The sequence below is a fragment of the Lepidochelys kempii genome, chromosome 2 (assembly GCF_965140285.1).
Source record: "Lepidochelys kempii isolate rLepKem1 chromosome 2, rLepKem1.hap1, whole genome shotgun sequence".
Taxonomy (NCBI): Eukaryota; Metazoa; Chordata; order Testudines; family Cheloniidae; genus Lepidochelys; species Lepidochelys kempii.
In genome coordinates this window covers 183,555,976-183,582,741 of record NC_136381.1, presented here as the reverse complement: position 1 = coordinate 183,582,741, position 26,766 = coordinate 183,555,976, and the positions used below count along the sequence as shown (strand labels likewise).

At 42.0% G+C, this 26,766-nt stretch overlaps 1 protein-coding gene across 7 annotated transcripts in view; it reads right to left on the bottom strand.

Annotated features, from left to right (window-relative positions):
- Positions 1-26,766, bottom strand: part of PDE1C (phosphodiesterase 1C) — a 419,371-nt gene that overhangs the window by 13,802 nt on the left and 378,803 nt on the right. For 4 of the 7 annotated variants that reach the window (XR_013635380.1, XM_073332967.2, XM_078851714.1 and 1 more), the window contains one exon: positions 1,145-1,210. Coding sequence is in view for 5 of the 7 variants with exons in the window: in XM_073332967.2 (XP_073189068.1) it covers positions 1,145-1,210 (66 nt within the window). In the remaining 2 variants the exon portion in view is untranslated. Of the gene's footprint in view, positions 1-75; positions 227-1,144; positions 1,211-8,380; positions 11,922-17,986; positions 19,957-26,766 lie in introns of those variants that run through there. The other 3 variants (XR_013635379.1, XM_078851713.1, XM_078851712.1) reach the window with 3 other exon arrangements.

Here is a 26,766-nt window from a genome sequence, read left to right as displayed (position 1 = left end):
TATTAACTACTTCAGCCAATAATGAGGCATTCAATACATTAAGACAATGATTGTATGGTGTCTACTGTACCGTACCTTCTATTTAGGAATCACTTCAGGCAACGTACGTGACAAAGGTCTTCAGAGGAGTGGTGTGACCAGTTTCTTATGTTTTACTTTCAGTGATGGTCCATATTTGTTAGAGGTCACAGTTGCGCATGGGGCTTCAAAGCGTGTGCTGCTTCATCTGAGAAAATTAACATTTTCCAGTCTCTCTCCATCGTGTTACTGAGGTACAGTGATCTGTACAGCTTACACTGGGTGGTACTCGAAGAAAAGTCATCTGACTGGGCTGCTATTTTAACAGGTGAAATTATGTCATGCCATGGCCAGCATGAAGATGTCAGTCACACAGTGATGTACTATTGCATATTGATGTCCATATGCAGAGCTGTATTGTACCTTGAATACCTCCATTTCCACCCCAGGTAGGCCTCAAAAAATGAACATCATCACTAATTCTTCAATGCCTTTCCAAATCAGACGTGAACGGCTTTCCTTGGCCTCTCTTTTTTTTTTTTTTTGGAGCCACGCTCCAGGTGATTCAATATGAATTTACCTGTGCGGTCATCCAATGTTGTCCAAAGGTGTATGTCCTTACTACCCCACCATGCTGAGTCATTCTGAGTCACCATTTCATATTGCTTTCCCTTATTGCCCTCCTTCCTTCTGTGTGAAATTGTGAGACACAGAGATAAAGGGCCTGTGGAGGATGGTATCTTGAACATATCAAAGACAGCAGGGACTTGGGGGGAGAGAGAACTGAAAAACAGCTGCCCTGTGATTCACCGAACAAATGTATGACTTCTCTTCTACTCCTCTATGTGGGTGACAAGAACGAAGCCCGTTTTTCTTACCACATTCAGCAGACTAAAATAATTTGTGCAAAGCAATCCACAAAACAAACTATTTTTTTAAGTTCACACATGGTCCATTCAATCGAAATCTCAGGACAGAAGTGAATTTTTGAGTTAAGTCCTACCCACTAGGGTCACAGTTAATTCTTGGAGGAATTACCATTTGAAAAGACAAAAACCCTCCTGATTACCTATTTGTGTGGCTATGCATGATACAAACACATTTGGGCATGGAGGTACCTACTGACCTGGCAACGTAAGGCGGCTTGTCATGGAACCTGTGCCTGGTGCCTCATTTGCATGTCGCTTTGAACCTTTAAAAAGAAAGAATTGTCACAGAAGCGATGAGCGAGCTGCAGGCCTGCCTTTGCGCAAATGCTTTTTATACTACCACCTCCACTCGATTATGTCAGCTTCTTTCTGTCATGTCTTCTCAGCTGGTCCTTGGCAGCTTTAGTAATGTGGGGGGAGCTAACTTCCTTACAAAACTAGGCTACTTTCCTTTGTTTGAGCAGCCTTCTTTGGCTCTTTTGATCTTAGAGGAGCCAACAGCGAACACCTCTTCACGTGCTTCTGTTCAACTTTTTTGGCAGGACATCGGGGGGAGGGGGGGGCAGATAAATGATTTTTGTTGATGGCATCCTCCTCCGTATTTTTGACCTGTTTTTGAATAGTCATTCCATTATACATTTATTCCAAAGAAGGGAATCTAAAATATTGCAAGTGGAGATCAGCCCCCAAAACACCCGGAAACTTTGTATTTGGATCTGAACTTCACAGCTGGCCTCTATAATGGGTCAGCCAAAGGCCTGGACGACAATAGGTACTGAAACTTGTGGGCTGGCTTCCTCTCTACCTGAAGGAGTTTAGGCAAAGTGCTGAGAGTCTGATAAAAGCAACAGACAACCAGAATTTAACAAGATCAATTGATACCTATTGTGCCCTCATGAAAATCAATAAAAATGGCCATGTGCTTGAGAGACATGTTGACCTTATTAAAAATAAGAAAAGAAAAGCCCCACAACCTCTTAGTGGGCAGTCATGAACTGTATATCCTCCATTAAGGAGAAATGGCGGAAGTCTCTCTCCAGCACTGATGATCACAAGTCTCATTGTATTAAAAAGAGAAAGGCTGACAAGATCTTTAGAAAGGGGACTAAAAGAAAGAAAAAAAAAGGTAGCCACATTCTCAGAGCAAGCCTCTGCTCCTTACTCGTGTCACAAATAGTCCTGGTGACTACATGTGGATAACATTTAACAGCAGTAAGGGTATCAGAACCTGGCCCATGGTGAGTAAATGTAGTTGTATTCATAGCTGGAGTTTATGGATGTGTAAGCACGATATGAACAGAGTAGTCCAGTGCGCGGAGATTGGCACTGGATTTCCAGGTGGAGTGAAAAGGGTTGGTTTTAAGCTAAAAAGCTTTAAAGGGCTTGGGGTCTGCCTGTCTGAGCGATTGCTTCTTTCCCAGTACAGCATTGAGGCAACTGTGGTCAACGGACACAGCTGAGCTTGATTGCTTTCGTAGACAGTGAACTACTCGCAGTGCTTTCTCTGTGAGAGCCCCTTGACTTTGGCATTCACACCCCATTGGTCTGAAAGAGCCTGATTTTGAGGACTTTCAAGATATATTTCAAAATTCTCTCTTTAAGCAGGCTTTTGAGAGTAGCCGGTCATTATGTGGGGGTGTGACATTTTGGTGGGTTCTGCTGTGCTGTTTCTTTAGAGACTGTAATTTAAATAATCTGTCAAAACAGATTAAACCCTTGGAATAGGTGTTTTATGTGTTCAAACTTAAATAAACAAAATGTGCATATGTAATGCTATGATGTGCTCTAACATTGTAACAAGGGGATCTCACAAAAGTTTCCCCTTAATCTTCAATAAACCTCATGAACAAGGGATTTATCTGCTTGCAGAGAGGGGAGTGAATTACTGTGAAATCTATTCATTTACATTCCCATTTAAACATAAGGCGTGTGTAACTAGGGTTGCCAACTGTCTAATCGCACAAAACCGAACATACTTGCCCCACCCACTGCCCTGCTTGCTCCTTCTCCAAGGCCCCACCCCCACTCACTCCATCCCCCCTCCTTCTGTCACTTATGCTCCCCACCCTCACTCACTTTCACTGGGTTGGGGCAAGGGGTTGGGATGCAGTGAGAGCTCGGCTCAGGGTGCGTGCTCTGGGGTGGTGCCAGAAATGAGGGGTTCAGGAGGGGTTTAGGAGGGAGGGTGGGGACAGCGCGCAAACTCCACGTGGCCACCCCTGCGCCTAGGAGCCAGAGCAGGCAGGGAGCCTGCCTTAGCCCCGCTGCGCTGCTGACTTGCCTTTTAGCGACCCCAACCAGCAGTGCTGACTGGAGCCACCAGGGTCCCTTTTTGACCAGGCATTCCGGTAAAAAACAGGACACCTGGCAACCCTACATATAATCGAGGATGAAGACGGCATTTGGATGTCACTCAGTGAACAGAATTGTTATTTGAAACAAAAGGTTTTGTTATTGGAAGACAGACATGAGTAGAGACAAACTGGCAGGTAGGTGTGTTTGGAAACCTGGGATCTAAATCTGGATTTCCCCTAAGCCTGCTTTTTGGTTTAAGCCCCGTCATAAAAATCTGGCTCTAGAATATGATCCAAATGTCCCAAAAATGTGTAATAATCCAGAGTTCAGGCCCATCTCTCACATAGTATATATAAAATAGAAACTCACACTAAATACATGCACATACAAATATATAGTTCTGACCTTTAGACACAAAATATTGTTTAAATGCAGAGAAAGACACCCCCCCCACACACACACACTTCTGACAGTGTTGCCTGGTGGAATGGGACGGGTTTAGCTGTCAAGAAGTCCTAAATTCTAATCCCAAATCCAACACCAACTCACGTATGCGGCCTTGGGCAAATTACCTCTACATTCTGTCTGTTTCCCTAGCTGTAAAATGGGGCCTGTACCACCTACCCATCTTTTTCATAGGGGTTCTGATGAGTAATTAATGTCCAGATAGTGCTTTCAACATGAAAAGTAGAACACCAGTGTTGAGTTTTGTTATTCTGCAAAGAGACAGTGCAGAGCTCCATGTGTGCGGCAGATATAAAAAGTGACTGAACAAACCAACCCTTCCCCCATTCAAATTCAAATGAAGTGGAGACCTCATTGACTTTATTTGGTAATAGGATGGACATACATGTACTCATTTACAGAAAAACTGGAATGCTGGAGAAGTGTTTATACATTTAGAGACTACAAGCCTCTTTCAAATAGGGAGCTTAACAAAAAATGCAAAACTGAAAGGAATTGTGCCCATGTAATGGTAAGTGTTCTCAACTCTGCTGAGAAGAATTTAAAACAATATTTATTGTAAAGTCTGAACAAAGCAAAGAGGTTTTTCTCCAACAAACTTGTGTTTAACTGTTGCTTTAAAATGGATTTTGATTTGTTTTCTAATTGCTTGATGCAAAACACATATAGCAACCTGACTCCTGCCTGCCTGAAAAAGGCTCTGGATTACAGGTGTATACTACTTATATTACTTCCGTTCAACAAGACATCTCCATTATAATTTCTGCTAATATAAAGATAGTCTAAAGTGTATGTTCAGCTTTATATATAGGACTCCCTGCACAACGTCAGCTGAGAAAAGATTATGAAATGAATCCTTGCATTTTGGTTAATTTCCACCACCCCCCAAAAAAAAACAGGTTGAACGTTCTCTAGATTCATCAGGACCCATTGCTACAAATGTAATGTGAGAGCAATGAAATATAGTCTTACATGTAAACTGGTAACTTACAGACTTCCTTCCTGCAGAAGGTAGTCAGTGTACTACTTTGTGCGTCTGCTGTAACTTCCTCCTGCTCTAAGCTGCTTCACAAGTAGCATCATAGAAAGACAGACTGATTTTTTCCTTATTATTTAAATCCATTGTGGAGAAAGCAATGCCCACCACACTGAAGGAGGGCACCACTACCATTATATATGGGGGCTTCAGATTGAATCACCGGCAATTAGCATGCTGTATATATGTTCTCATTTACACGTTAATGCCAGTTCCCAATGGGGATGCTAGTGGAACTGAACAGAGCTTGTGCGCAACTTCCATCAGTTTCAGTGCAACCGATGACATGTTTGGGCCCAATGTGTTGTTTTATTTTATTTTTTTTTGCTCTAAGCTGATGTTGCAAATGCAATGGCTTTTGTCTACGGAGGGGGAAAAGGGAAGAGCGAGAAATCTTAATGAGAGAATCTGGGCCTGCAGACAACCAGAAGTTCTGGTAAAACCCAATCAGAACCCTACAAATAAAAATAGCAAATATTTAAAAAAAGTGTATATAAAATTGTATAAAAATATCATCCAAGCCAGAAGAAAAGGAAAATGGTCACTCTGCCACTAGGATTTATCACTGCCCAACACCTATGGCCATAATTGATTGTTTTATATATGCACTCCTACAATCACCCAGCAAAGATGATGAGATTATATATACACATCCTCCTACCACAGGATGGCTTCTAGAACCGGGCAAAGATGAGTACACAACAGGCCTTATATACGCACGCTAATGAAATAAAAGGAATACAAAGTGCCAGCAGTGTATTGTGGAGCCTGTACGTGTGTACTGTCATGTGTTTGTGTACTTGTATGTGAGACAGAGGATGAAGAGTCACAGTTCTGCTTTGTTGCCAGTGAGAAATCTCACACTATATTTGCTGTGAGAAAAAGAAAAAAAACAACATGCAGGGAAGGAGGAGTAAAAAATCTGAGAAACCAGAAACAAAAGTGCCTGCTTTGCTGTTTTAATGGCAAATAACATGATCAAATGATTTGCTTATAGCTTGGACCACCGTGATCAGAGATGGAAAAGACCTAATCACCAAACCCCCCTACCTGCAAGAGCAGGATAATCATCCCCTGAGAGAAGATGTTTCAGATATTAAATTGACACTGCACTTGATCTGAGCCCATGGTGGGGAATATTAATTGAAATAAATGGACAAAGTATCATTGACTTCACTGGGAGCAGGATTGGAGCCTTAGAAGTCTGAAAGTAAAGTATGCTTTTCCTTTCAAGTTCTCTCATTTGGGCCCCCTCTCCCACGCTTCATTATTCAAAAATCTCACATGCACAGCTGAAGACTGGTATTGGGTATGCAGATGGAAAATAGAGGGCTATTGTTTTGTGTTTGCTTATTTGATGATGAAGTGGTGGATAAAAATAAAATAAATAAATGGACCTGACACTCCTGTTGTTCAGACATTGGTGATAATCAGGAGAAACACCACTGAAGTCGTAGGAGTTACACCAGTATGAAACTCATGCAAGTGTGATGAGAACAGGGCCAAATAATTAGATATTTAGGGAAACTCCATGAAGATGCACTGATTTTCCCCAGTTGAGGCTATGGCCCTTAGCCGGGCAGGAACTTTCTCATTCAGTTTCTATCAATGTTTAAAGGTATACCGATTTTTTTTTTTAATTAAAAAGCAGATCTGAAATCAGTTGTAGAATTTGCGTGTACACTGCATGAGCTAAAATTTAAAGTCTTTGCAAACGATTTTCATGCAACTTTCTTCATACAGAATTTGACCATGATCAACTGTACGCACAAATAATAAAACCTACTCATTCCAAACCTCATTTGCACACAAGCTGAGCACAAACAAGCTTTGCATGTGTAAATTCTAGTGTTTGTATGTTCAGGTGGCCTTTTTCAAAAATTGCATGTCAGTTTTTTTCCTCACAAGCACAGAAGAGGCTGCACTGAGACCCCTTTGAAAATTCACTCCCAGCTACAAATCAATGGGTATTGAAAACAGAACAATTAAAAATCATGTCTTGGGTTTCCCCTGCTACAGGACAGAACAGCACTAGCACCTAAACGTAAACTGATGCCTCTTTATTTAAAGAGACAGTGTTGAAATTGTGACTAGTCTAAAATATTTTAAAATCTGAAATTGCAAGAGGTTTTAAGCACCAAGCCCCGGAGCCAGGCATCTCGGTTTCTCTTGCGACTGTGGATAACATCATTAACACCAAATGGCATTATTTATAAGGAAAAAGCAGAAAAACCGGAGCTCATGTCCTTAATGAAAAGCTGTGCAGTTCATGTTTAAAGCTGGTCAAGTAGTGGATATAAGCATTTGACCATGTGCTTTTAAATGCTGCACCAAAATTGTTTGTTTTGACAGCTGACCCTGCCTACTCCAAATTATCTGTGCACATTGTCAGAGACAGGTCCAGTTTCCTCATCAACTAAATCATGGCTCGAGAACAGAATTGGGAACATTTACACTTAAAAAAAAAAAAAGTAAGTAAATTGTGACTTGAAAATAAAATCTGCTGACGTTCCTCAAGGGGCAGCTCGGGCCTTTGGTAGGCAGAAGCGCACGCAGCATGTAATTATGTGGACCGAGTTACGCCGGTTTGCTGAAGACCCAGTCCCTTCGAAAAGTCTACATATGGACAAGCTAGCAGGGGCCCCCAAGGAAATCTCTCCCTACTTATCGGATGTAAGCTGCCTAGATTTGCTTTCACAGATTCAGAGACAGTTTTTGGTCTGGTCATCCAGCAAGGTGGTACTCTGTGAGAGATCTGACCAGCACTCTCATCGGAAAGGTTGAAGTGGGTCATTTTAGTGCACAGGTTGACTTCCAAATCCAGGTCTCAAGCCATAACCTCCCCATCCATCCCCCATGGTTGTGCTTACATGCATGTGACTCCCACAGAAGTGACTCAGGCCTGCAGCACGGGCCTTGTATTTTCAATATTTGTAGCTTCGTCTTTGTCTCTTTTAACAGACAAGCAGAAATAAGGCATCTACAGCTTTGTTTCCCTCACACAAAGGGAGAAGCTGAATGGAAGATAACGAATTAAGAACAGATATTTATCATCATGTTTTACCCACTGAGGACATGCATTTAATTGAACTGAATTGTGTTAAGAGCCATTCATTCAGTTTCATGCACTCGCAGACAACTTTTGTGAAACAGAATAGGAGACAGTTCTGCAAATTTGTTATATAAGCACACCGTAACGGCTCTCTCGTTCCCCTGGGAGATGTTTAGAGACATCATTTCTTGGTTCTCAAAGTGCTAGTACAACACTACTATGAAGCACTTCAGGGAGATGGTTAATTTGAGAGATACCATCAAGTGTACAGGAACGCCTCACTTAACGTTGTCGTTATGTTCCTGAAAAATGCGACTTTAAGCGAAACAATGTCAAGCGAATCCAATTTCCCCATAAGAAATCATGCAAATGAGGGGGTTAGGTTCCAGGGAAATTTTTTTCACCAGACAAAAGACATTATATACATATATATATATATATACATATATATATATATATACATATATATATATATACATATATATATATACATATACATATATACATATACATATATACATATACATATATATATATATATATATATATATACACACACACACACACACACACACACACACACATTTATACACATACCTATGCATATATATACACACTATATATACTAAATGAGCATATATAGCATATATATACACACTAGCTATAAGTTTTAAACAAACAATTTAATACTGGTACACAGTGATGATGATTGTGAAGCTTGGTTGAGGTGGAGGAGTCAGAGGGTGGGATATTTCCCAGGGAATGCCTTACTGCTAAATGATGAACTAGCAATTGGCTGAGCCCAATTAACTCAAGGGTTAACTCTCACTCTACAAGGCAGCAGGAAAGGAGGGAGGGCAGACAGAGAGACACCCTGTGTGTATGTGTGTTTGAGAGTCAGAGATACACATTTCCCCTTTAAGTATGAAGAATGGGGTCAGAAGTACACTGCCTTGTTAATTAGATCAGCAAGCCGAGATCTGACTGCAGCTCCCTCTGTCTGTGTCCCCCACTGCTCTATAGAAGATGGGGAAAGTGGGATGCAGGAGCAGCGGGAAGGGGGACACCCTGACATTAGCCCCCCTCTTCTCCCCTGCCCCCAGCAAGCAGGAGTCTTGGGCAGCAGCTCAAAGGCAGAGAGCAGGAGCAGCAGACAGCAGTGGTGGGAGGGACAGCTGAACTGCTGGCAATTGGTAGCCTGCTGAGCAGCTGCTGCACAGGGAACTTAGGGGAGCGGGGAGCTGACAGTCCACCCTGGTTCCAGCCACCCACCAGCTAGCTGCAATGGGTTGCTCTTCCTGCAAGCAGTGGACAAAGCTGGCAGCTGCCAAAAGAGGTTAGAAGGGAGCATTGCACAACTTTAAACGAGCACGTTCCCTAATTGATCAGCAACGTAACAACGTTAACTGGGACGACTTTAAGTGAGGAGTTCCTGTGGTAGTTTAGGACCTGAACCTGCAAAGAGAACCACAGGGGTAGATTCTTCCATCTACACCACTCTTTGCAGTCTTTCAACATCTACATTTCAGGGTTTTTTGTTTTTTAAAAAAGGCCCTGGAGTCGTCTAGAAGTGATTTAATGACTTTTTTAAAATGTCAAAAATATTTTTAAATGTTAACATACTGCTGCTCTATATTAGTAGAATTCTAAGGCCAGAAGGGACCATTAGAACATCTGTTCTGACCTCCTGTTTATCACAGGCCATTTGGTTTCACCCAGTTATCTGTACATTGAGCCCAATAACTGGTGTATGACTAAAGCATATCTTTCAGAAAGGCATCCAGTTTTCATCTCAAAACCTCAAGAAATGGAGAATCTATCACTTCCCTGGGTAGTTTGTCACTCTCACCATTAAACCTCCAGCCTGAAGTTGCGCTAAAGTGCTCTTGCGTGAGAACCAAGAAATGGCTGACCGTAGTTTTGTTTTACTGTCCAAACAGTGTGTTGTCAAAAACACAAAGAGCTGAAGATCAATTTTATTTTTAAAATTATTTCAGTTTTAATAGTCTAAAGAATTTCTAGTCACTGTAAACTAGGTAGGGATAATTTTTTTTTTAAAATATGTGCTGGCTCAGACCGTATTCAAGTTAAACCCCAGTGGGAGTAAGGACTGAACTGGGTCAGCAATGCAGTATTATTTATATCTTGTCAATGTCCCAGTAAAGACCAAGACACCGATCCACAAAAGGTATTTAGGCTGCTAACGTCCACTGATTTTAATGAAAGTTAGGAGCTTTAGTACCTTTGTGTATCTGGGCCTATGGGCCAAATTCTACAGGTCCTATGTGTGTGGAACTTCCATTGAAGCTGATGGGGGTTCTGGGTATGGAGCAGTTACAGAAGCAGTTCTAAGGAATTAGAATATTGTGTGTTCCTTTACTTTCTTTAAAGGAACCAATATAGAGAAGACAGCTGGAGAATTTACAATATACTGTATGCTAACAGCAGTTACTTTTATATTTCTCCCAAGGGAAAATATTTTACTAAGCATGAGATGGACCCCAACTAAACCCCTATATCTGAACAAACTCAAAGGTTGGTGTCTGAAGTAAAAACTCAGATGGGAATCTGAATTTTGCGGAGTGGGTTGAACCAAAATCCTGGATACAAACATTCCTGAGCTATGGGATGTTCATGTTCAAAATCTGAACATGGATTAGCCCCAAACTGCTGCTAGTGGCAGGTGAGGCCAATACAGGTATGGCAATATTTCCTACTGCCATCTTAAACATGCTCATCCCTGTTCATATGCATTTTGAACAGGGGCTGTGGGTCTTTTATCTAATATAGGCTGGCGGTAGAACAAAGTTTTGTGCTTTGAACATGGAAATGGAATACAGATGGGTTTATTTTCCTCCTGAGGCCAGTGTTTTCCACATTCTCTAAAGTAGCATGAAAGGAGTCTAACTCATAGTAAAATATGCATGTGAACAGGGCAAAACTATACACTGACTAAAACAATGAAAAACCAACTCTATGTGTGTGTGTTTGTATGTTGAATTTCACATGGACAGGTGAAATCAAGTTATATTGAACTGGATCCATCTTGGGGCCCTAATCCAGGACAGCATTTAAGCACATGTTTAATGCTTTCATGAACAGCAACACTTTCCTGAATCAGGGCCTGAGTTAGTTTTGAACATGTCACCTTTAAAGTTTATGGGCCTACTTCACTCCAGTGGTGTATCCTTTTCCAACTATATTTTTCTTTTCCTTTGACCCATCCATTCAATCATTGATTAAAGAAATGTCACACTAAGATGAAAGGAGGAATTGATCCATCTGACTTCCTAATGCCTGCCTTCTCTCAGTACTTCTAGGTCACGTAAACAGTGGTTACAGGTATCTAAGAAACAGATGTGAGAAACAGATCATTAATTGTAATGACTAGTTATGGAAGACAAAACAAAGAGTACATTCCTCAGAGTTTTAGTGGGCAACAGCCCTGAGCAAACACCCTATTTGTGAGTCACTACTAAAACAAAATAAGGAAAGTACACAAAATAAATTGAAGATTAAATGAATTTGCCCACAGGATAAACAAAAAAATCCATCATCATAGAGTGCAGGAAAAGCTGTGTAACAGTACTAAGTCCTAGTGAGAAGTTTATGAATTTAACAGTTCACCACCTTCATGAACAAAATCCTGTGAATTGATGCTAAAACTGGTATCAAATTCTCTGCCTAGCAGATGGAAACAATAGTACAAAAGCAGAGTAATTTGAAGCCCCTTTCCACACATTCCAATTTTCTGTTTCACCACCCTAGCATGTCTTTCACAAGCTAGGGCTTTAGCCTAGGGAAGCAATGGCTTCTGAGGAGAATCCTCATTTATTTGCTTTGCCTGTCCAGAAAGTGGACTTTTGTTAACAAAAAAACCCCAGAGAATTTTAAAAAAAGAAACTACACACACAGGGAAAAAAGTGAACACACACACCCAAACCCCAGAGTCATTAACTGTGAAGTAGCCAGTGGGAGGAGGATTGTTTTGAAAGCTGTGTAACGCCTTCCCCAGAAACTGGTCTTTGCGGAAGGAGGAGGAGGAGAGGAATGAAGAAGCTCAGCTAAAATGATGAAAAATTTGCAGTCTCTTTTTTAATATATATATTTTTTTACTCTTCTGTATCTGGAAAAAAAAGAAAAAGAAACGTGTCAATGCTGCCTTTTCCCCCAAGTGTCAAAGGAGTGGGAAAGCTGGGAAAGGAGGGGGAAAAAAAGGTATCAGTTTAGACATGCTCATTCCTGCCAAATATCATGGCTTTGTTTGATCTCACAAAGACCATAAAATGCTCAATAGCTAAACCCTCTTGTGCACTTGGTTTGAAAGTAACTCTTTCCTACACAGACCCAATTGTCTTCCCGCCTTAGCCAATGGAAATTTAAACACTGATTTTAGTGGGATCAGCTCAAGAGCTTGGCGTGTTTTGACAGGCAGGTTGTATTAGTCTTTGGTACAGGGCACTCAACCACCCTTGCTTCCCAGCCTTTCAGCATCTCTTTGACACTAAAAATGGGCAACCCTGTACTTGTATTTTGGGTAAAGAAAAGCACACTCCAAACGAAAAAACAGATCCTCTCTTCTAAATGGCTCTGTCACAAAGAAACAATGGCTAGTGGTAAGGCAGCTCAGTGCACAACCACAAAGTTCATGTACTTGTTGAATTCACAGTAAATGGAACACCAGTCCGACATAGCGAATTTGAAGTACTAGCTCAGATCAGATCACAAGTGAGAGACTTTGGTGGTCATGTTCAAATCTCTAGGAGATATTTGCTCACAGCACCACATAATACAGTATATGTGCAGTCTCTGGTCAAGATACACAGATCAGGAAAAGCAAAGGCAATGGACAAAGATTATGGGGTGTAAGCAGAGCTGGGTGTTTAAGATTGACCCAATTATAGGGTGAGTAAGGTCAAAACAATCAGCATGACATTTATGCCCAAATTAAGATAAATCCAAAGGAGATGTTACTGAAATCACTAGTTTGCAAATGGAAGAGAAATAAAACCTTCCAGTATCAGGATCTAGTTAACATAGACTTCATTCATGACACAATAGCAGCAGTACCTATTGTGCTGTGAATTTATGGCAAGCAAAATGCACACGAACAAGTCCTTTAAGACTTGTTCTTTCAAGGCAAAGACATTGGTACTTCAGCTATAAGCTAAGATCCATTTAAAATTTGAATTTTATATTTGTCTTCAATAGTGATAACAGACAAAGCCACAGATTTTACTATCTCAGAGATCCCAGATGATCAGTTAAAAGCGACAATAGCTAGCTTGGCAAATAATATCTCCAAGATTCAAAAGTAAAGTATATTGGACTACATTAATCCATGACACTAACTCCATTGTCAAATCTTCACACTGAATAGATCTCCACAAGGAAGATGCTCTGCTAAATCAAGAGGCATTTTTCATTATTTTCAGGAAAAAGAAATCACTGTATTCAGAGCAAACAATTCCTTCCTCCCCCCCCGCCCCCCGTCCTCCTGAAAATTTATAAACTTGAAAACTGTACTTTGATTAGAAAGGGGTCAAACCAGTTCTGAAACCATTAGGTTCTTGTGAATATCTTTGGCACCTCTGCTTAGCCACCCATGTTCTATCACCCACTCATATCAACTAGTTGCTGCTGAGGGGTTGGATAGTTCATGCTACCCAACCCATCTCAAGTAACAATGAATTGATTTATAATCCTTTGTATGCCTCAGAAGTGACTATGTCACAAATCTCTTTCTGCCACTTTCTGAAGCCAGTCTGGTCTGTCTCCATAAAGACGACAGCTTTTCCTTTGGGCAAGGAGCGTGGGATTTGCAGCATAGGTCTGATTTCTTAACTACATCTAAGATGAATAATATTGTATCTGCTGAATACATAAAACACAGCAGTGATTGTACAGCATTGTCTGCCCACAGATTTGCCTCTTTTATTGTACACTCAGCAGAGGGATTTTGTGTTATATAATGCTCATCTGTAAATTGCTGCAATGATTCAAAAAATCTGCACATGGTATCCTATCTGCCAAGATGATTATAACATTGAGAGTTAGACTCACTGGATTTCACTGGTTTTATTTTAATTTCATTAAACATTCTCAGCTCTAATAAGTAGAAAATCTAACAACGTCAAGTAATTTATACTTTTCTTATGCCTCCCATCTAAGGAGCTCAGCTGATTTGCAAACATTAACAGTTCTCACAGGGCTGTTGTGAGGTCATATCATTAGCCCAATATTAAAGAGGAGATACTGAAGCACCAGTGGTTAATGGTATCCTTTTGCAGAAATCCTGAGCACTCCTAACTGCAAGTAAATGACAGCTGTGGGTGCTCAGCATGTCTCAATATCAGGCCCTAAATTATTTGGCTATGGTCACATAGCGACTTCTATAGCAGAGCTGCAAGTAAAACTAAGTGTCCCATCTCCCATTCCTATGCCATACCTTAATCACAAGAGCATCCTTCCTTTCCTGCTAATGGAAAGGAAAGAAATACATTTTCCCCAGACTTTGAAAGTTCTCTATGGGCAAATGGAGCACAGATTGCCTTTCACTCCCATCCACCACATTACCAGCTTTACCATCAAGAAAATTCTAGGTCTGTACTTGCCTAAAATGCAGTATAAAACTCTAATCGTTTAATTGTTTTGCTTTCAGAAGGATGCTCTTTGGTGCAGAAAATGTGTTTGCCTTCTAGCTGGATTTCTCTTTGGGTACAAAAAGGGTTCCTTACCATAATGTGGAATTTTAACACAACTTTAGCCCCGAGTAGGATTAAGGCTCATTTTCATTTCACTAACGTATACCCAAACTGGGTTCACCACAAAATTAGCACATATTACTGCAGATAAGTGAAAAAGAAATATATACCATTCTATATCTGGGAAGGCTTTAAGTAATGTCTAGGCATGTATTTCATGTAATGATCTCAAGTATGTATGTGTATATGTGTACCCCTCCAGGGTTGCTGTCAAATTTATATTTTGTCAATGCTGACTTTAGACCTGTCTCGTGATCACTACCACAAATATTCAAATGCATGGCTCTTAACAGGGACTCCTGTTGTACTCCACTTTATAACAGTACCCCTTGCAGGTCTTAGATTGCAAATTGGTACAGAACATACAATTATTAATAATTTATACTATAGTATTTTCAACTAGTGTGCATTTAACTGGTTATTTACCAGTTTCTTATGTGACTGTTTTGGATAACATATTGAAATCCACATATACTATGATACATCAATCTCACTGCCTTACGCACTACTGTGCAATATATAAATATATCTTTACAACTATGAGGCTGGTTGCTGATCATAGAAAACCAGTGATTAATCTTCCCTATTCGCCTCCCTCTTTTTGACAAAACAAATGTCTACAAGTCCTTGAGCTTACAAGAATTAGAACTTGAAGCAGTTGGTAGTAATTATGCCTGTCTAATTGAAACTCTAGCAATCTGCTACCCAGTAAGGCACAGGAACAGAATCTCAGTCATTCAGAGTTGGGGTGAGAGTTTAAACTGATTGAAAACCTAAGCCTGCTATGTGTGACTCATTAAGCCAGATCCTCAGCTGGGATAAGTCGGAGTAGCCCAACTGAAGTCAATGGAACTACGCCAATTTACACCATCCAAGGATCCAACCAATAGTAATTAATGTCTGAAGATCTGACAGCTCTGACTCTCTCTCTACCAGCTGGGTGCCTGCCCCCCAGAACTTTGGAAAGTATTACGCTTATTCCAGGAACAGTACCTCCCAGAGCGACTACTGTACTTGGTTGATGCAACTCCACACCTCCTCCCAAAGCAGTGCTGTGTCTACATGACACAGTTGGGCCTGACATTTTAAAATCTAAAATATTTTTAACATTTTCCCCCTACAAATACAGAACACATGATAACGCAGTGTGGCACAAATATTTTATTGGCAGTGTAACAGGGCAAACTCACCTCTTGCCAGTGCTCCGCTCCCCATCCCCCACCCTTGCCCAAGTGCACATGCCTTCTCTCTCTCACTGGTGTGTCTTTGGTGACTCAACCCTCTGGCCGAGTCACACACAGTCAGTTTGTGTAATGAAAGCAAAGCCTCTTCCTGTGTACAAGTCCAACAGGGGTCTCTCCTAGTGTCCTGTGTAATGTCTTCCTCAAGTTGTCCCTGGTCCAGGATAGAGCAGTGCCCCAGGGCTCTCTCCTTGGTGACAAAGTCTTCTCCCTCCCCAAGATAGCAGCTGTCTGCTGTGTCCCTTTATCTAAGTCGTGCTGCTGCTCTAATTCCCTGGGCCACTTCCCCATTGCCATCATCACCCTTACCTCAGGGCCTTGTCCTGATGGAGTCCCTGCAACCAGCTCAGGGCTACTTCTCGCTCTCCCCGGCTTCTGGCAGCACTACCTTAGCCAAGGTCCTGCAGCTCCCTCAGCCATCTACACTCCTATAGCTCCAGCAAAGAACTGAAACTTACTCTGGCCCTGCAGCTCTTCTTATACTGACCTTCTGGGCCATGATTGGCTGTGTCCCACACAGCCACTCTAGGCAGCTTGGAGGACCCTCTCCACTGCCCTTTTCTGGGGCAGGGTGTGGCAGGTCCTCGAGGCCTCCAGCAGGGGACCTCAGAGGGTCTGATATACCTCATCACAGGCAGTTTTTGGGATGACCTACTTGGCTGTCTTGGGTGAGTAATGTGGCCATCCCTTTTGATAAAATCCATACACTTCATCACACCATCATGTGCTCTTTCCTTTCTGTGTGATTTTATATATAAAATCCCATTCCATATATTTGATTATTTCATCACTCCTATATTCCATTACAACTATAAAAATTTCTTAATAATTATGAGAAACATAAAGGGACTTTACAAGCGTCAAAGAGTCCTGTGGCACCTTATAGACTTACAGACATATTGGGATTAAAAAGGGACTTTGTGGTTAAGGTTGCACCAAGATTTTCCTTTTAACGAGATTGTGGCTGTCTTCTAGTTCAGTTCAGTTCTGGAAAAAAATACTTACAATGTACAAATATAGTCCCCTCGCTATCATGCCATGTAATGCTTCTGAAGAGCATTATGTCACCATGAGAGAGAGAAGTATTTGCTATGCTATCTATATAACATTTTGTGTCAATTATATGAAAACAACTACAAAAGTTAAAGACATGGAAGTCGTTTCTATGCTGCATCTCCAACATATTCTGCATTCACTATCCAAGTGTACCTGGAGCACCAGAGCACCTCATCCCCTGACATATACCTTTTCTCTCTCCTGTCTCCCTAAGTACTCACATTACAGAAACCCTCCCTACAGCAGAATAGCCACGACTATCTCCAGAGCACTGCACTGCTTTTTCTTGTGCCAGCTAAGGGTGCTAGGGAATAATGCTAAGCATCCACAACTCCTCTGGCAACACACACAATGGCAAATAACCTAAAGACACAGGTTCTGAATAAGCCATAATCTGAAAATTATTCATCCAAAACATTTTGTGACTATTTACACACAGGGGAAACATTTGCAATTAACAGGACTGGTTAGTGCAGGGGTTGGCAGCCTTCCTGCGGCCACTGGGAGCTGCGGGGAGCCGTGCCTGTGGACGGTCAACGTAAACAAAATGTCTCATGGATTACCCTGATGGGCTGTGTGCCGAAGGTTGCCGACCCCTGGGAACGAATCACAACATCCTGCCCCACAAAAGTCCTCAAGTTTGTTGAATTTTTGATCTGACAGATGCTATTTGACCAGCTCTAGTAATGTGCTACTGCTATCCAAAAGGATCAAAGAGACCTGGGGAATTCAAAGAGACGCATCAAAGGAAGAGGAAGCAGCTGGAGAGAAAGTTGGCCTTTTGATACATTAGGAGGGGATGAAATTAAGTGCCTCAAAAGCAGCTTAGAAACTGAGGTCTTGTACAACCCTGTCGTTAAAGCGGGAACTGTGTTGTCTGGAGTTCTCATGTCCTGTCTTCCCTTGGACACCTGCATATCAGACAGGTCTGATCTGAGGTTGTAGCATTTGCAATATATTTGAAGGGTATAAACATCAAGGAAAGAGAGGAATTATTTAGGGTGGTTTGGAGGATGTTCTTAGAGGGCTTATTCCTTCACCCTTTTACTTCCCTGGTCCTTCTCGCATGAACAGAGAGCAACAATACCCGAAGTCTGAAGGTGCAAACAAGTCAATGTTTATTGGGGTGAACTTCCAGCAAGCAATGATTCCAATTTCCTTCCTCAGTGTCCCCTTTCCCAGCTCTGACACCATAGAGCCTTGCCTGTGTCCCTATTCCCGTTCCCTCCACCTTAGCAAAACATTATTCCAATTCCCCCCCTTACTTTCTGATTGACTGCAGACTATATCGTAAAACTTGAGTTCTGTTTAGCTATACCTTAACCAATCATTTTACTGAAATTTAACTAACCAATACTAACATATTGTAACATGATTATCTAACCAATTATATCCCACCACCTTAATTGGTTTACACCCAACAAAATTAATGATACAGCAGACAGAAACAATCACAGAACCAGACAGAGATTATACAGACAAACAATAGGGAAATGGGGACTACAATAATAGAACAACGAAGAAATGAGGATTTCACACCCCAGCTATTGATAAATGAGTTCTTGCCAGACAGGATGCTATCAAACTAAGTTTTCTTTACATCTTCTAGGCTCTTCGCTTTCTCTGGAGGTGATAGATTGGATCACCTTTTTAACAGCCCAAAACTGCCTTATTTCAGTATGACTGGTGAGGATGTGACCGTTCGCTTCCCAGCTTATGGCTGCCCCTGCTGTTTAGCCAAAAGCCTTAGCCTAAGACCAGGGCCTTAGATGATCATAGTGAGAGAAGGCCTATAAACAGGCAGACTGATTTTGATTCTTGTTTTGTACCTCTATAACTTGCTAAGTGATAAACATATACCTAAATTCTTAAAGTATAGATCTTTGCAGACAGGCCTGAATATCTATAGCCAAACACTCCACTCCTTTTTTTCCCCTTTTTCTTTTGGGATCCTCCTGCCCAGATATCTGTGGAAAAGCATAGGACATATGGCAACACATTTCCTGATAGGGCCAGGCATCAAGGTGGAAGGTGTCGATATTCCATTTGTCCCACTGCCCCTTGGATAATACCGTGCCCTGCACCTTCTCTCATACAGGCATACCACACCTATTCCAATTAGTGTTCCAGACTTCCCATTATAGTGGGCCCGAGAAGGTTGGGTCCGGGTTGTCTAGTACACTGTGGGTGGGGGAGTGCTTACTACATTACTTATAGGTTATCTTCATATGCAATGTAACAGAAGTATACTTAACAATACAGCAGCCGCTAAAATAATCCACAGGAACACCGAGAGTCCTGACCACTGCAGTATGGTCCAACATCCGAGCCACCACCAAAACTCTGCCTCTTCTCCTTCGACAGGGCCAAGATCTTAATGTGTCCAGTTGCTGGCAGTTGCAACAAGCTGCCCCTGCAGGTTTTGCGTGCTTTTGTTCATATTATAAGTCCACTGAATGTCCACAGAGAAATGGGTTATTGTCCAAACCAACTTAACCACTTGATATGGAATCAGGCAGTATGCCCTAGTTTGATTATTCACAGCAATAAAATTCACAGATCCATTTGTGCACCAATGTCCAGATAACAGTGTGTAGTTTGGTTATGGGCTGGTGTAATTGTGCTCCCTAGTAATATGTACATTCCCAGCAAAACACCTCATACACAGTACACCCAATTGTCCAGCCCTTGCCATAGGCCATTGGATATGCTCCTCCCTGGCCATCAAGGAGGGGCACATCCAAATATCTTCTCTGGATTTACACCATTTCACACACCTCTGTACTGATTCACAGTGAGCTTCTCCCCTTCTCATTATTCCCACAGGGCTTGTGGAGACCACCTTAGTTGCCATTCCAGGTACCACAGTAGCTATTACACAGGTGCTGGCCTCCTAGTTGAGCATTTTGCATTCCCATACACATCTCCCCCCCAGGTTAGCCTTTCGAAGCCATCCCCCACCCACGTCATGAGGTTTTTCTGTTCACTGAAACACAACAATGCTAGCAACAAGACAAACACCACAGACGAACACCACAAAACATATATCCATGGTATTCTGGGTTAGTCTTCTGCTGGTGGCAGCTTGCTTGTAGAGTGTCTGAAAAACAAAAGAAACAATTTCCACCCCCCTGTCCGAAGCGATGCATCCGAGTCACGGCACCAAGATGTTAGAGGGTTTATTCCTTCACCCTCTCACTTCCCTGGTGCTTCTCGCATGAACAGAGAGCAACAATACCCAAAGTCCAAAGGTGCAAACAATTCAATGTTTATTGGGGTGAACTTCCAGCAAGTAATGATTCCAATTTCCTTCCTCAGTGTCCCCTTTCCCAGCTCTGACGCCACAGAGCCTTGCCTGTGTCCCTGTTCCCGTTCCCCCCACCTTAGCAAAACATTATTCCAATTCCGCCCCCCCCACACTTCCTGATTGACTGCAGACTATGTAGTAAAACTTGAGTTCTGCTTAGCTATACCTTAACCAATCATTTTACTGAAATTTAACTAACCAATCCTAACATATTGTAACATGATTATCTAACCAATTATATCCCACCACCTTAATTGGTTTACACCCAACAAAATTAATGATACAGCAGACAGAAACAATCACAGAACCAGACAGAGATTACACAGACAAACAATAGGGAAATGGGGACTACAATAATAGAACAACGAAGAAATGAGGATTTCACACCCCAGCTATTGATAAGTGAGTTCTTGCCAGACAGGATGTGATCAAACTAAGTTTTCTTTACATCTTCTAGGCTCTTCCCTTTCTCTGGAGGTGATAGATTAGATCACCTTTTTAATAGCCCAAAACTGCCTTATTTCAGTGTAACTGGTGAGGATGTGGCTGTTCGCTTCCCAGCTTATGGCTGCCCCTGCTGTTTAGCCAAAGGCCTTAGCCTAAGAACAAGGCCTTAGACAATCATAGTGAGAGAAGGCCTATAAACAGGCAGACTGATTTTGATTATTGTTTTGTACCTCTATAACTTGCTAAGTGATAAACATATACATACATTCTTGAAGTATAGGCCTTTGCGGACAGGCCTGAATACTTATATCCTAACAGATGTAATTAGTGTTAATGGGATGACATTAAAAAATAGATCATTTAGGCTGTTTATCAAACTTCCTGATCTATTAAGCTGTGGAATTGTCCCCCTGGTGGAATTCCTATTGCATTGACATTTAAAATTACACCGGGCAATAAAATGCATTAGAGGGACAATACAACTACGGCCAGGTGATGGACTACATGACTTATTTGAACTTTTCCTCATCTTTCATTTCAATGATTTAGGAACATCACCAAATTTTCCACTGTGTTGGCAATTTGAATTTTATTCTATTATTTGAATGAAATATTCCTGTTTCATATATACTGTTGTGACACTCATCTAATGCAAATATTTAACTTCTCTACTAGAGCAGGACCAGACTGCTCAACACCTGGCAGGACTGAGCCCCTAAATAAGTGGCCTGATTTTAAAAGGTGCTGAAGTATCTGTCCCCATTGGGTGCCTAAATATGCATTTACACATGGGTCCTGGCTTTAGGCACCCTAGTTTGAAAATTTTAGCTATATTTACTTGGTTAAAGTTTCGCAGCTAGGAATAAAACGACCCAGTGTCGTACTCCAACCACTAGATGACTCTTTGGAGTTTTAACACTCACAGATTTCTTTTAGCAGCTTTAGTTAGATTGGGAAAGCCTTTTTAAAGAACATTTAGACCACGAATGAACAACTTGCACATTTGTGAGTCTCTCTTGTTTCTGTTGTGTCAGGAAAGACAGTAAGGAAGAGGCCCAAGAGATACAGCACAGTAAATCAACCAGACAAAGAGGAAACGCAACATATTATGTTTTAATTCATCTCCATTATTTATTTTTAAAGGATCTGAAATTTTAGAGTGATAATTCTTGCTAAAGAAAACAGAACATAACTTCAAAGTGACAGAGTCCTGTTTAGCCAGAAAAACTGAGAATGAACACTGAGGGAAAAATTATTGAATACTTATTTGGTATCTGATTTTAAATAACATCTGTTTGATTTAGCTGATGACCGAAGTCTTTAACATTGATTTTGCTAGGGGGAAAAATGGTATTAGCATAGAAGAGATTCTGAATTTCTGGTTTTGGCACATAATTATCCTTAAATCATTCATGACTTCAGATAATTTGATGTCCTGTTCACATTGATCTTGAGACTTGTATTTGTCTGACAGCTTCTATTACATTCGACCTAAAATCATTTTTTTGAGGGGGAGATTAGTTTATATTATATATATATATATTTCCCCCATGATTACAAGCACATTTTGGAAATTCATAGCACAGGAGAAAAATAACGAGTATGTCAAAAATGTCTGACATTGCAATGTACAGTGAATGCACCGTCATATTCCTAAGCTCCTGTACTTTGCTCAGCAATCTACCAAAACCAGTGCAGAAACTTACTGTACGTTTCATGATCAAATAAATAACTTATGAATATGCTGTTGTTAATAAAGATGTGATAAAGTGCATTTCAAGAGTTGCTCTTTACAGGTGGCAGCTAGAATGCTGGTGCTGTCTGTGCACAAGGAGGGTGAATAATTTTTTGGTATCTGATTTGAAATAGCATCAGTTTGATGCACCAGTACAGCCAAGGCTAACCAAGGGTCAGCAAAAGATTCTGGAGCTGGATCCCTTGAATAGGAGATGGCACATAATAGTCTCTTGAGCCTAGACTATGACTTTACAGTCTGTGCTGACTAAGGTATGGCACACAGCTGCAGCACTCTAAGAGTAAAGCGAAGAATGAACTGTGATTCAGTCAATTCCTCCCTTACTTCCCCCATTCGGTTTGGGTGGAACAAGAGCCTCCCTTCTAAATGCAGTATTAAAGCACCAGGCACAAAAAGCTAACTTGTAGAAAGACTGTCTACCATTCATTGACTCTGTTGAAGCTAGTCCTGGTTTGAACAAGCCAAATAAGCTGAAACATCTTTATGTTTGCCCACAAGAACAGAACCATCCGGCAGCACAGTGGATGATGTATGTACTGACAAAGCAAAACACAACTGACAATCTGGACAGTATCCCTTTAAAATTGGACTACGGTATGCTTCCTAGTTACAGTGTTTCTTCTTTCTAGGTTTCACATTTTCACTTAGACATATCAATGCTGCAGTCAGAGGCCCAGATCCTCAAAGGTATTTAGACTCCTAACTCCCAATGAAATCAATGGGAATTAGGTGAAAAAAACCACCTTTGAGGATTAGGGCCCAGAGTCTCATAGAATTTAAGGCCAGAAGGGACCACCTTGTTCATCTAGTCTGACCTCCTGCACATCACAGGCCACAGAACCTCACTCAGCCACTCCTGGAATAGACCTATAACCTTTGGCTGAGTTACTGAAGTCCTCAAATCATGATTTAAAGACTCCAAGTTACAGGGAATCCACTGTTTACACTAGTTTAAACCAGCAAGTGACCTGTGCCCCATGCTGCAGAGGAAGGTGATCCCCTTTCCCTTCCCCCACCCCCAGAGTCTCTGCCAATCTGACCCAGGGGAAAATTCCTTCCCAACTCCAAATTTGGCGATCAGTTAGACCCTGACATGTGGGCAAGACCCACCAGCCAGACACTTGGGAAAGAATTCTCTGTAGTAACTCAGGGCCCTCCCCATCTAGTGTCCCATCGCCAGCCATTGGAGATATTTGCTGCTAGCAAACAACAGTTGTAGATCACTTACATGCCATTGTAGGCAGTCTCATCATAGCATCCCTTCCATGAACTTATCGAGCTCAGTCTTGAAACAAGTTAGGTTTTTTTACCCACACAGAGCCCCTTGGAAGGCTGTTCCAGAAATTCCTTCCTCTGATGGTTTGAAACAGTCATCTAATTTCAAGCCTTAACTCATTGATGGCCAGTTTATATCCATTTGTTCTTGTGTCAGCATTGGTGCTTAACTTAAATAACTCCTCTCGCTCCCTGGTATTTATTTCTCTGATGTTTTCATAGAGAACAATTGTATCTCCCCTCAGCCTTCTTGTGTCTAAATAAGCTTAGCTGCTTAAGTCTTCTCTCATAAGGTAGGTTTTCCATTCCTCTGATCATCCTAGTAGTCCTTCTCTGCACCTGTCCCAGTTTGAATTCAACTTTCTTAAACATGGGAGACCAGAATTCCAGATGACATCTCACCAGTGCCTTGTATAATGGCAATAACACTCCCCTATCACTACTGGATATATCTCGCCTAATGCATCCTAGGATCGCATTAGCTTTTTTCACAGCTGCATCATGTTGGCAGCTCATAGTCATCCTGTGATCTTCCATATCTTTTAGAATAGCCATGATCTGAGGGGATGTGCAAACTTGAGACTGACTACTGGTGGGGTGGGGAAGATAAGATGTGTTGCTTCTCGTTACTAATATCTCTTCAGCAGCTATCCCATATTCTTCCTTCCATCTTGAGAAGCTTTTCTGTCTGCTTTCTATTTCAGTTATTTACCTCGGCTGTGATCTGGTTTCACTCTAAGGGCACAATCTTGCTCCAGAATATGACCGTGTGGACATGTCAGAGTAGACTTGATTGTCCCTGGACTTAGTGGAGGGAAGATACAAGGAGCACTTTCCCTCCTTGGTGGAAAGCAGGAAGTACTCTGTCTATGCACAGGGGTACAAACTGCCCTAAAATGGGTAGACTAGCAGTGGGACCATAGCCCCACCTCTCTAGGCAGTGTGCAAAGTTGGAGGCTCTGCAGGGGGTGGGAGGAATTGTCACAAGGGATTTTGCAGGTTCACATTCCCCTTATATTTCAAGGAGATGGGGGGAAGCATTGTGACTCCTGAGCACTTCTTTTGTATTGCAGCACTACATCGCCTCCAAAGTAGAACTATGGCCAAATGCCAACATCTAACCTGAGTATGCATCTTTTAAAGTTACCTAGACACACAGCACACACAAGCACTGACAGCTGATTTCTCAAGACATGCAACTGGGATGAGTGAACCAGTTAAAGTACAATAAGAACTGTGCTAGATCTTCACCCCAAAGCTGAAATCAAGACACACTGCATTTCCTAATGCCAAGTTTTGCACCCTGGCTTCAACTGAGATTGGAAGTAGAAATAACCAAGAACCATAAGAAAGTCTGTGCTTTCTGTTCTTCCAGAAGGGATTGCTGGAAATTGGGCACATACACCCCAATCCTTTGTTTTCATGAGATTTCCACCAAAAAGAAGTATGAAGAAGTATGATAGGTTTCAGTTACTTATCCAAACATTTTCTTGCTCTCGTCATCTAATGCATGGCACGATTAAACAATATACCTGAGATCAGGGTTGAACACTAAGGCTGGGTTTCTGTAACTAACTTCCGTGATCACATTTACATTCTGTTTATTACCTAGTCGACATTAAAGGAGAGTAAAAATAATAAACAGATATAGTACATACCTTTGTCTTTTCAAATTAAAACTTGCCTTTGGTATCACCTTTTGTTAAATAAGCCATAGCTATGCCCCAGCCCAGACTAGAGAATAATAACTATTTATTTATTTATTTATTTGCATAGTTATCCAGCTAGTGAACTATAATTAGATGTTTGGACAGCAATTAAGCATTTGTGTAGTAACAAGCAAAGGTGTGTTTGGACAGCACCATGTTACCATGCCTTCCAGGGCAGTTTTTGGGTCAGGGACTGTCTTTATAATATGTGCATAGAGTCTAGCATAATCAGCCCCAATTCCTAGATTAGCAATAGAAATAACAAATAAAGGAAGGAAGGAAGGAAGGAAGGAAGGGAATAATTTATATCCAGCGAGTCCCACTGAGATCCCAATTTTCCTTTGAAGTTGGATTGTGATGTGTCCCAGGTAGCATAGAAACTGTGAGGACCAGAGGAAAGGGGATAGCTATCATATCTGCCTCATGAACCCTGCTGAAAGCTGAACAGAATTATGCTTCTGTCAACATGGAAGAAATCAGCCTAATATTTATGGAGCTTTGGACACCTCTACTTATATGGTCTCAAATTTACCTTCATTACCATTGCCATACTTCTAGGAAGTAAGGACAAATCTTGCTCATTTACCCATTTGAGCAGTCCCATTGACAACAAGCCTACTTATGTGAGTAAGGTGAGCAGGACTTTGCCACAAGATAGAGATTCCTTAGTGCAGCAGCCTACCTTCACTGTTGGATATTGATTTTGGCTGGATAGACATATAACTCTGCACTGCAACACTGAAAATCATGCCAGTCAGGGTTGCCAGGCATGCAGTTTTCGACTGGAATGCCCAGTTGAAAAGGGACCCTCGTGGCTCTGGTCGGCACCGCTGACTGGGCCATTAAAAGTCCAGTCAACAGCGCAGCAGGGGCCCAGAGCTAACACACAGCTCCTGGAAGTGGTTGCCAGGTCCTTGCAACCCCAAAGTGCATGGGGGGGCCAGGGAGGCTCTGCGCGCTGCCCCCGCCCCAAGTGCCGGTTCTGCAGCTCCCATTGGCCAGGAACCGTGATGAATGGGAGTTGTGGGGGAGAAGCTTGTGGGCACAAAGGCAGCGCGCAGAGCCTCCCTGGCTGCCCATGCACCGAGGGGCTGAAGGGACCTGGCGGCCACTTCCTGGGAGCTGGGGTAACCACCGCCAGGACTCTGCACCCCCCAACACCCCAACTCTCTTCCAGAGCCTACACCCCCTCCCCAGCCCTGAGCCCCCTCCTGCACCACAAACCCCTCATCCCAGCCCTACTCAGAGCCCACACCCCCAGCCAGAGCCCACACCCCCAGCCGGAGCCTGCACCCCCTCCCATACTCCAAACCCCTCAGCTCCAGCCCAGAGCACCCTCCTGCACCCCAAACCCCTCATCCCTGGCCCCACCCAGAGCCCATACCTCCAGCCGGAGCCCTCACACCCCCCCCACGC